At 48.2% G+C, this 11,750-nt stretch overlaps 1 protein-coding gene across 1 annotated transcript; it reads right to left on the reverse strand.

Annotated features, from left to right (window-relative positions):
• Window positions 1-1,653: 1,653 nt before the first annotated feature.
• Window positions 1,654-10,961, reverse strand: CIMIP1 (ciliary microtubule inner protein 1). The gene is made up of 4 exons (XM_068525116.1): window positions 10,873-10,961; window positions 8,745-8,826; window positions 7,214-7,315; window positions 1,654-1,815 (listed from the first exon to the last, which is right to left on the reverse strand). Exons 1-4 carry the CDS (start codon window positions 10,938-10,940, stop codon window positions 1,654-1,656), a joined length of 414 nt encoding a protein of 137 aa, XP_068381217.1. The 5' UTR covers window positions 10,941-10,961.
• Window positions 10,962-11,750: the final 789 nt, after the last annotated feature.

Genomic DNA, 11,750 nt, shown 5'->3' on the forward strand with positions numbered 1-11,750 from the left:
GGGCTGTTTCTCTCCTGTTCCAGCTCTTCCAGGCTGGGCAGCCCGTGAGAACCTGAGTTTCCAGCTCTGGGCTGGAGGAGGGCCGTGTGGGGCAGAGAACCGACGAGGTGGCTGGGAGGAGATTTTGCTCGGTGGCTCTGTTCTCAGCGCCCGACTGGCTGGCTCTGGAGCTGTCGGCAGTCAGCACCCCCTACCCCCGGGTGAGAAGCCCAATCTCTCAAAGCACATCCTGCAGGCTTTATAGAGAACCACATCCCTGAACAAGAGAAGCTCTTCAGCCAGGGGCCTCTGGGATTTGGACACTGAGCCCAGAACTTGCAGGGGGTGGCCCAGACTCAGGAGGGATTCTGTCCCCCAGCATTTGGTGCCCCTAAAGTCATGGAGTCCCTGTAGAAGTGTGCTAGGGGAGGCCAGCGTCCAGGGTCGGGGGAAGGTTCTAGATGAGGGATTCTTGGATTGGTAAAGCGCTCCCACCACACCTGGACAGACAGGTGAGCAGGAAAGGTTTGGATGGGTGGGACTTGTAGGCGGATTCCATGGGATACAATCACCTCCAGCCCCCTCACTCAAGCAAACCCAGGGAGGAACCCATCCCGTGAACAGTGACACTGGACCAACCAGAGGGAGGAAGGAACGTGACTCCGTGGAGGGCAGGTAACTGACGTGGCTGCCCCCCACCTCTGCCCACCCCAGGTGTGAAGGAGGCACCACCCTCTGCTACTCAGAAACGAAACACCGACCCGCCTTCCCAGGCCACCTACAAACTCTCCGCTTTCCTACTGCCTGGGGTCCGGTTGGCGGGGCCTCAGGGCCTGCTGGCTCTTCCTTGCTGCCCTCTTTCACCAACTGGACACCGCACTCTCCACCCCCAGCCCCATTTGTAGGAGGTGAAGCAAAGCCTCAGGGACAGGCAGGGACCGGAAATCAAATGTTGACCAAGGGATTAATGTCAAACGTCCACGGGGGACGGACGAGGACCTCGTTGCCCAGCTCGGCTGCTGTCTGTGTGGTGATGGGGGTCGGGGCGGGGGGGTGGGGGGGTGGACCAGGTAATCGGGGAAGGTTTCCTACAGAGCGCTTAGGAAACCCATCCTCTCCAGGAAATCTGCATCAATGGCACATCTTGTGCTCTTTTTTGCTTTAAAGCTGTTGACGTATTGCAGGTATCCTGGGGAAGGAGTGTCGAGGGACGCTCAAAGCGCTTTATTCCTCCTGAAAAGCAGGCCCAGGGGTATTTGGGTACAGAAACACCTGGCCAACAACCTCATTACAACAAGGATGCTGAGAAGGGGGATTGAAGGTGACACTAAAGGGTTTAGACAGATATTTAAAAATGAAATCACATTGTGTTTTTAAAAGCTATACCTAGAAATTCCCATGGTATTAAAAAAAAATCAGAGAGTCTATTTTGCTTTATTCATTGCATTAGCCAAGAATGAATATGTTACAAGAATGTTCTGGAAGGGAGGCACTGAAGAATTGAAAACGTCTAAGGGCTGTTTTGTGTTCTTTGCAACAATATCCCATGAGCGGATGGGGAGGGGAACCCTGTCCTTGGGAGGAGGCCAGGGAGCTCTTCCTTTCCTGGGCATGGGCACCGGCGCCTGGCGGTCCACCCTTCCTTGCCCCAGGGACCGGGGTCTCTGTCTGGACTCAGTGGACACCTTGCTTCGGCCAGTTTAGCTCCTTGGCATACGCCCCTTTGCAGCTTCTGATCTCATAATCGTGCTCCAGCCACTTGTTCAGGCCCGGCACCCCGGATCTCCAGCCGATGAAGCCCTGGGTCGTCTTTGGGACTGGGGGGGATGGGAGCACCTGGAATAGAAAGGCAGGGGGTTGGGTCGCCTCGGGCCACAGCAGCACGAGGCGTGTCCACGGAGGCATCAGGATCGGCATGCCCGGTGTGGAAAAGACAGAAAGAACCACGGTACTGGCCCCAAAATAGACACACAGGTCAATGGAACAGAACAGAGAGCCCAGAAATGGACCCGCACTTCTATGGGCACTTAATCCATGACAAAGGAGGCAGAATATACAGTGGGAAAAGACAGCCTCCTCGATGAATGGTGCTGGGAAAACGGGACAACGATATGCAAAAGAAGCAAACTGGTCTGCTTCTCACACCATGCACAAAACTAAACTCAAATGGATTAAAGACTTAAAGGTAAGACCTGAAACCATAAAACTGCTAGAAGAAAACATAGGCAGCACGCTCTTTGACATTGGTCTTAGCAATATTTTTTTGGATATGTCTCCTCAGGCAAGGGAAAAATAAACAAATGGGACTACATCAAACTAAAAGGCGTCTTCTGCACAAAGAAGGAAACTATCAACAGAACAAAAAGGCCGCCTACGGAATGGGGGAAGATATTTGCAAACGTATGTGATAAAGGGTTAATATCCAAGATATGCAAAGAGCTCATACAACTCGGCATCAAAAAAGCAAACAACCTGATTAAAAAATGGGCAGAGGACCTGAATAGACATTTTTCCAAAGAAGATATACAGGTAGTTAACAGTCACGTTAAAAGATGTTCACTGTCGGGGCTTCCCTGGTGGCGCAGTGGTTGAGAATCTGCCTGCCAATGCAGGGGACACGGGTTCGAGCCCTGGTCTGGGAAGATCCCACATGCCGCGGAGCAACTGGGCCCGTGAGCCACAATTACTGAGCCTGCGCGTCTGGAGCCTGTGCTCCGCAACAAGAGAGGCCGCGATAGTGAGAGGCCCGCGCACCGCGACGAAGAGTGGCCCCCGCTTGCCGCAACTAGAGAAAGCCCTCGCACAGAAACGAAGACCCAACACAGCCAAAATTAAATAAATAAATAAATAAATAAATAAATAAAAGATGTTCACTGTCACTAATCACACCTGTCAGAGTCGCCATCATCAAAAAGACAACAAATGACAAGTGTTGGCAAGGATGTGGAGAAAAGGGAACCCTCCTGCACTGTTGGTGGGAATGGAAATCGGTGCAGCCAGTGGAAAACAGTACGGAGGTTTGTCAAAAAATTAAAAATAGAACTATCATACTATCCAGCAATTCCACCCCTGGGTACTTACCTAAAGTAAATGAAAACACTAATTTGAAAAGATATATGCAACTCTATGTTCATTGAACCATTATTTACAATAGCCAAGATAAGGAAGCAACCTAAGTGCCCATCAACAGATGACTGGATAAAGATGTGGTCTATATATACAATGGAATATTACTCAGCCATAAAAATTAATGAAATCTTCCCATTTGTGACAACATAGACGGATCTAGAGGATACTTAAAAGTGAAATAAGTCAGACAGAGAAAGACAAATACTGCATGATTTTACTTACATGTGGAGTCTAAAAAACAAAACAAATGGACAAAAATAAACAGAAACAGAGTCATAGAAACAGAGAACAAACAGGTGGTTGCCAGAGGGGTGGTGGAGGAGGAGAGAAATGGGTGAGGGAGAGTAAGAGGGACAAACTTCCAGCTGCAAAATAAATGAGTCACAGGGATGAAATGTACAGCGTGGGGAATATAGTCAGTAATTATGCAATATCTTTGTATGGTGACAGAGCGTAACTAGACTTACGGTGATCATTTTGAAATGTTTAGAAATATTGAATCACTGTGTTGTATAATAAGAACGAACATAGTGTTGTGGGTCAATTATACTTCAAAAACAAAGAAACTCGTAGAAAAAGAGGTCGGATTTGCGGTTACCAGAGGCGGGGGTGGGGGAGGGGGAATTGGATGAAGGTGGTCAAAAGGTACAGACGTCCAGTTATAAGACAAACAAGTGCTTACTTAGTACTGTATGTCAATTATAGCTTAATAAAACTGGAAGCAAAAATTAGAAAGAAAAGACAGAAAGAAGAGCCAGGGTCCCTAAGTAAGGTGCAGCTCCAATCAGCTGGCCTCGGAGATCACATTTTCCCTGAAAGTAACGATCACCAAACATGTCTCTTTATCTTGTAATGCTTAACACATTTAATTCACGACCCAATGAAACAATTTTTATTTGGTAAAAGAGCGAAAAAGAGAAAAAAGTAAGGTGCAGAAATATCAAATACTACAGTTCACAGTGCCCTTTATAAAATATGTGGCAACATTGTCAATTCCTTGAAATTTGGGAAATTTTTGGAAAATGAGGCTAAATGTTTATGCAGGTTTCTCCCTTCCTTTTGGAATAATCTTCTGTTCTGCTCTTACGGGGGGATTTGAACCAAGACAGCAGTGAGGAGTATTTGTTCCAGCAGAAGAACCGAGATGAAGAGGTTTAGTATGCTTGGGGTTACGAGTTCACGCTTGGCTCAAAGGATCTTTGAGTGAGGCGGTGGCCGGAGGGGACGGTCCTGGTGGACGAAGCCCCTTAACATATATTCTTGATGAGGTATTAAAATTAATCTCTTGAGAGGCCCCATGCAAGGAGGGTCATGAACAAATGCCAGTGGGGCCAGAATTTCCTCCAGCGAGCCAGTTCTCCATGATGCTGAGACCTCGGGAACACACGGACCAGCTTTCAAGTCCATCTCCAACTTGTAAGAGAAATGCAGTCAGAACCCACCCTGGGATGCCACACTTCACCCACCAGATAAAGAGGTGAAAACACCACCGTGAAGGAGCTTATGGGAGGATCTGTTGTTAATTCTCTGTGAAGGGCAGTATTACCATCATCTATGAAAAATGAAAATGCAAACACTCTTTGACCTGACAATCCATCCTTAGGCATTTATCCTAAGACATCCTAATACCTGCACACGCACATACCAAGGCCCTGTTTGTTTGTCATAGCAAATGCCTGGACACAGCCTACGTGTCCATCCATGGGGGACCCATTCAGCCACAGCCCCTCCGCACCATGGAAAACTACGCAGCAGTTTAAAAGAATGAGGTAGCTCTGTATATTCTCAGATGGAACGACTTTGAAGACAAACTGCTAAGAGAATAAAAGATGCATAAAAAGATGTAAAATATGGTATAATTTGTGTACTAAGGAAAAAGGGCTAGAGCCCTCCACATCCACTTGGATAGGCATATTGCATCTGGGGAAGGGTGCAGAGACGGGGGCAACAGCTCTCAGGAGTTTGGGGAGGGAAGGAGGCTTTTCACGGCATTGCCCTTTGGGGTGTAGGGTGCCTGTTAAACCATAAATGTATTTTTAAAGGGTCTATCCACCTGAAGCGGGGATGGGAAGGAGGAAGACGGGAGCCATTTCTTCAGCAAGGAAAGAAGCTCAGAGGGAAACAAGCAAAGTGCCTTTCTCTGCTGGATCGTGAGACTGGCCCTCCACTCCTCCCCCCCACCCCGCCCCCACCTTCCACCCCCGCAGGCTGTGACAGGGGTGTGGCTTCCACACCAGGTCTTCTCCTAAGCAGAGGCTCACACAGGGGGAAATCAGGTTCCGTTTTGTTCTGGCCCCAGGACAGTTCCTCTCTTCTCCCCCCCAGAAGGGGATGCTGTTCTGATCTCTAGGTGGGAACGCTTCCTTTGAAAAGATGATGATTCTGGTGGCAGCTGCCACCCTGCCTGAGCAGGCACGGGGGCCATTTGTCAGGATGGCAGAGGGAGGGGCCCAGCTTCCCCAGGGACAAGGCACTTACGGGGACCGCTCGTGGCCAGGAGAGACAGCAGGGTCCCTCACCCCTGTGTCCCCTCCGGGGGTGGAGGTGGGGGTAGGGAGGTGGCAGAATTAAAACCCAGCTGTGGAGAAATAGCAGAGCCTCTACCTGCCCCTCTTGCTCTGTCCGCTGGCCAGCCCTAGGGTTCCAGTCGGAGTTTGTGCGGGGAGAGCGGGTTCTCCACGTGTGTGGTTCATTGGAACAACCACTGCATTTCTGGGCACGTCTCCCAATAAACTTACTGACCTGGAGCAAAACACTGTGTGTACAAGGGTGCTCCTTGCAAACTGGGTACAACCTAGACATCCAGAGATAGGGGAAGGGTATACATATCATGGTCGGCCCATACAATGGAGAAAAATGCAGTCATTAACATAATAATGATTTGGAGTGCTACAATTAATTGCATGGAAAGATATATAGGGTATATTGTTAAGTGAAAAATGGAGATTACAAAGCAGCCTGTGGAGTTTGGTTTTTAAATATATATATATATGCATGTGTGTGTATGTGTGTGTGTTTATTGAAGGAGCAGTCAAAAAATAACATTTAAGAGTATGGCTCTGGAATCGGACCCACTTGACCTTGGGAAAGTTATTCAGCCTTTGTCAGCTTCAGTTTCCTCATCTGCCAAATGGGTTTGATGGCAATTATAGCCACTTTCCAGGGATGTTGTGGAAATAAGGTAACCATATAAAGCACTCAGTATGGGGAGCAACTAAAGGACAGTAATAAAATAAGAGCTAGCATTTATTGGTGGTATATGGAGGCATAGAAAACATCTGGAAGGAACCCCCCAAAATGTTAACCATGGGTCAGGGTACATACGGATGTTTTAATGTATGATTTATATTTTGCTGTATTTCTAGAAAAATCAGTGAGGCTCTACTGTTGTATAATCAGGGGGAACCTCTCAACATCTCGGTGGAATGCATTCATTCATTCATTCGGCTAACAGATCGTACCCACTGAGCACCCACTACGAACAAGCTGGCCACCCCATCAGACCCTGAGGGCGTCAGGAAAAGAAAATCCAGAGCCTAACTCCCCCACCCCTGGCCGCCTTCACCCTGAGTTTTCATCCGCTCTCCCCATCAGGACACAGAAATGCCTTCTCCATAGCTGGGCAGAGAGCAGAACCCAGGATTAAAGTGACAGACGCATGAGAGGACACCCAGGGACCTACAGAGCTCAGCAACTTCTAGAGGCATCTACCCTACATGCACAGCTGATGGGTCTCAGGTGGGAACACCATCTAAGTCTTCACCCCTCCGGACAGCCTGGTCCCTCACTCAGCAACAAGAGCGATCTCTTAAAAAGGCAATTCTCAACACGCCGTGGCCCTGCTTCCCACTGCAAATCGGGCTCAGATCCCAACTCCTTCCTCTGGCCTCTGAGGTCCCGCCCGTGTAGGGACGAGTAACCCGCTGTGTCTCCCATGTAGGCGCTTGGAAAGGGCTGGAAACCCGCCTCCCCGCAGGCCGGGCGCCGCTGTGTTCTTACCTGTGCAGGTGGCTGGGCCCACCTGCAGCAACACCGGAGAAACACCATCTCCGGTGGGGTTGATTTCTTACTTAGCAAAGCAAGTACTTAAAAGGACTTTGCTAACCTTGATGTATTTCTCCACTGGGGTCACTGGCCGGATGCGGAAGCGCTCGGGAAGCTCGATTTGGGGCTTTGGGGTGGCGGGCTCTTCTTCACACTTGATCAGCTGAAACACAATCCCCAGGGATGGGGCCCCGCAGGGTGAGACCTCGGAAGCTTCCCCTCACTGCCCCCCAGGACAAGGCACTTGACAGGTAAGGCGGTGCTCAGATCACAGTTAGAAAGGGGCAGAGCGGGGACTGGCCGGCCTGCGTGCGAGCTCAGCCCCAGGCCCTTGCAGACTGCCTGTTTACAGCTCTGCCGAGTGATCTGAGAACACGTCACAGGTTATGAACTCAGACTAAAACATGGCAGCAAGGTTCAGGACCAACCTGTAAACTATGAGGAGAGCCTCCATCCCCCCTTTTAATTTTTAAAGCAATTTTGAACTCTTCAAAAACCCAACTTAATTACACATAAGGAATATTAATATAGACTCTTTTATGCATATTATATTAATAAGGACCCATTTTATGCATACAATTTCAAATTGTGTAACTCTCTAAGTATTAAAAAAAACTCATTAAGAATGGCATAATTTCAGCGCTAGTGGGATGGGGTGAATTACAAAGGGGCTTTACGCTGCCTAGAATCATGAACATTTTGAATTATGCGGCCTTTGTGCGATTCTGCCTCCCTCCAGAGAAATGTGGTTTCCTCATGTTGTGTCCTGGAGATCACGTGGAAGGTTGCAAACCACTGGCCACAATCCCAGTGAAGCTCACACAAGCATTCTGCAGGCCTGTTGGTGTCTTATAAATCCAAGCCACTATTCTAGACTCAGAAGATTTCATTAAAGCATCTGGATTTCTGGACTCTCTTGAACAGTCAGAAAATAAAGCCAGTCTGCTTGCCTGGTAGCCCTCAGCTGGGCTGACGGTGGCTGCCTCTGGATGGGGTCAGTGGTCTCTTTGCTGGTGTCCCCATCCCTCCCTATTAATTATGCCTCGTCCTTTTCCTCGTTTTTGTTTCCTATCTGGTGTAGGAAATACCAAGAGTATTTTCCTAATAATCATGCCGATATTCACTTGGCCTCTCCTCTCTTTCCATCTGAACGTCACAGTCACTCAGTGAGGCAGTGAGGACTATCACCCCATTTTACAGATGGGAATTCCAAGGCCGAGTGGCCCTGGAATCAGCCAGACCAGCATCTCCCCCTGGTGCCTCTCTTTCTGAGCTGTGTGACTTTGCGCTTCTTTGAGCTCAAATTCCTCATTTGGAAAAGGGACATCAAAGAGCACCCACCCCCCCCCCCCCGCACAGGGGTTGTCGTGGGGGTTCAACGAGCTGGTTCGGATGAAGCACCTAGAACGTGCCTGGCACATAACATAGTAAGTGCTCAATAAATTTGTGAATGGGAGGAAACTTCAGATGTCAGCCGTCTTGGCCTATAGCATGCTCTTTAAATTTATTCTTGCAAATTATACACGTCATAACCATTTATTCTTGGAAATGATTGATTCTATAACCTCCGAGCTCATCAAATTTGCATTTACCTCCTCGAGGGGGGTTGTTAAAAATCCCCAGTTCGGGGCCCAGTTTTGCCGTGCTTCGTTTTCAGCCTTCAGGCGGTACTTCCTGAAAAAGAAAGCTCTTACATGCCAGACAACATTTGAAAAGGGTTAAAGTAGCAAACCCTAAGGTGCAATGGGGAGAAGTTTACATTCTTCAATGCATCTGGACTAAATGATGATTCCGTGTCAGGGAGGGAGCAGGAGTCCCTGTCGCTGGGGACTTCCCACTAATGTAAGGGAGACACATGTCTAAGAACCAGAGATGCTGGTTGGATGACACCTCAGGGAGCAGACAGGACTGGGGCTGACTCTGCCCGAGGGGTCATCTAGGAATGGAATCCTTGTTTTGGGGGCCCCTGGACCTATAGTAATGGGGGAGTGTTAAATCATTATGGAGGTACATATAAAGTTCCTTTGTTTTCAGAGCAAGGACCAGGGCAGAGTGAGTGAGGCCCTGGGATGCAAAATTTAAGGAGGTGCCCACTCTCAGGTTCCTGCAAGTGCAGAGCCAGCACCTGCATGACCTTGAGATGGAGCCCCCCCCCCCCTTAACTATTGCACTCCAGATGCCTCACTCATCCCCCCCTAATCCTGGCCCTGCTTTTCCTCCACATTGAATATAATTTATACATAACTATCTAGGAGCTGAACTGAGTTGCAGTTGAAGAGCGGGTGTGTCACATTTTGCAAAAATCTGATTAAACATTTATTCATTTTGATTTTCAAGTTTCTTTTCCTATTTTGGAATCAATATCTGCACCTCAAGCCCCCTCTGATGTCTCAACAGTTTCAGAGGCCCTGGCCAGGCTCTTTCCCTGGGCACTGAGCATTTAAAGCAGAGTCTTATTTCCAAGGGAGCTGTAACATGAGACAAAAATATGAGCCATATATGTAATTTAAAATTTTCTAGAGCCACATTTTTTAAAAAGTAAAAATCAACAGGTGAACTTAATTTTGGTATCACTTTTTAGGGGCATGAAGTTTTTGAAATCTAGTATTTTACATTTACTGCTCACCCCAATTTGGAATAATCACATTTCAAATGTTCAATAGCCACTTTGGACATGGGACACAACAGTCTAAGGGCTTAATTGGCTCTGTTCACACAGGAGGGGCCATCTGATTTGGGTCTTGAAGGATGAGTAGGAGTTTGTTTGGTGGGGGAAGAGAGAAAAGGGCATTCTAGGCAGAGGGAACAGACCCTCTAATACCCTGCTAGGTAGTATTTCCTATCGTGGGTACTTGGATAAAAATAAAGATTTAAAAAATAATAATAGCATGTATTTATTGCAAATAATACTGGCTTTCCATTTTCAAGAGTGATATAAAGTTTCCTATAAAAATAAGTTCATTAAGTGAAACAAAGCTAATTTAAAGAAAAACATGAAGTGACTATTACAGGGTTTTCAAGGAAAGGGTAAAAGTCATAGAGATGACAATAGGATAACTGAAGTTTAAGAGGTAAGCCATGACGGTTTGTTGTTGCTAATATTTACTTACTTGCATCTAAATTAGTAACTTCCCATACTGGTTAAAACTTCAAAGAGATGGGATACTATTTAGCAATGGGATAGAATGCCAAATAAAAACATCCATTACAGATGTCTGCTGAACATGAATCTTTTAGAAAATGGATCTAATCTTTATATTAAAACTTCTTGTTCAAAAACCAGGACAAGCAAGAGAGAATGTGAAGTGTTCTCATTCGAACTGAACAAACATTAAGATTTTTTAAACATTTGGTAAATATTAAAAATAAGCACACATCAGTCGTATCTCAAGCAAAGCTTTGCAGTGGGTTGTAAAGCCAGATGCAAAAGCTTTCACGCCTTTGTGGTGTGCCTAAGAGAAGAGAAAGAAAGGCTCTTTCGAGAAGCTAACACACCATTGTAAGGCAATTATACTTCAATAAAGATGTTTAAAAAAAGAAAGGCTCTTTCGTCCCTAACACTGCCCCCTTTCCGCAAGGCCCCCGACCACCTCCAGGGCACGCTCTTCGAGCCCAGAGGTCGACCACCTCCAGGACTTGGTGGGGAAACTGAGGCCGCCAGGTTGAACACTTCAGGTGGGAACAGCCCAGCCCACTGGGTTACCGGTTCCCGGGCGTTACCAGATCTCGTCCTGGGCCACCAGGTTCATGCGCTCGGCCGCGGCCCTGCTGATGGGCTTCTGCGCCATGGGGCCTGGGGTCTTGGAGCGCCCGGCACGCTTGGGCCCTAGGCTCAGCGTCTCACGTCGCCTAGGAGACCGGTTGCCAAGCAACGCAGTCCGCGGAGGCGGAGACGGCGCAGCACCTGGCGAGGTTGTGGCCGCCTGGCTTCGCGGCTTCCGTGCACCCACCGCCAACCTCAGTCCGCAGCTGCGCTCTTCGCCCCCCTCCCTGCCCACCTGCCTGGCTCGCGGGTGCAGCAGCCCTTCTCTGGGGAAAACCTTGGTGAAACCTCAAGACCTTACATTCCCTCCTCCCTTTAAAATTTAGACCTGTCATGCAAGTATACAGGCCAAGTGTACCAACCCTAAGCGCACCGAGCTTAATGGATTCCGTCATAGAGACCCCTGTAACCACCGCCTGGATTACGAAATAGGTCACTCGACGCCCCGCCCCCCAGCCCCCTTCGACTTTTCTCGGCAGAGATTTGTTTCATCACAATTTGAACTTTGTGTAAGTGGAATCATCCTGGCGTCGTTTTTGCCTGGCTTCCTTGGTCCAGTGTTACGTTTGAGAGGTTCATCCATGTCGCTGCGAGTAGCCGGGGTGGGTTCACTTCGATGTGGGCGTCACTGGGGCTGAGTTTTGGGGCCTCCATGAAAATGCTGCTGTGAGTTTCAGCGCACATGGCTTTTGGAGAACATATGCATGCATTTCTTTGGAATCCACTCTTTATAACCATCTCCAAATGCAATTCAAAGATAATATTGCCTCCAGACCCTACACCCCACACTGTCTCTTTCATGTCCATCAACACCAATCCCCCATCACTGGGGTGC

Source organism: Eschrichtius robustus, chromosome 16, assembly GCF_028021215.1.
Source record: "Eschrichtius robustus isolate mEscRob2 chromosome 16, mEscRob2.pri, whole genome shotgun sequence".
In the NCBI taxonomy this organism is placed as follows: domain Eukaryota; kingdom Metazoa; phylum Chordata; class Mammalia; order Artiodactyla; family Eschrichtiidae; genus Eschrichtius; species Eschrichtius robustus.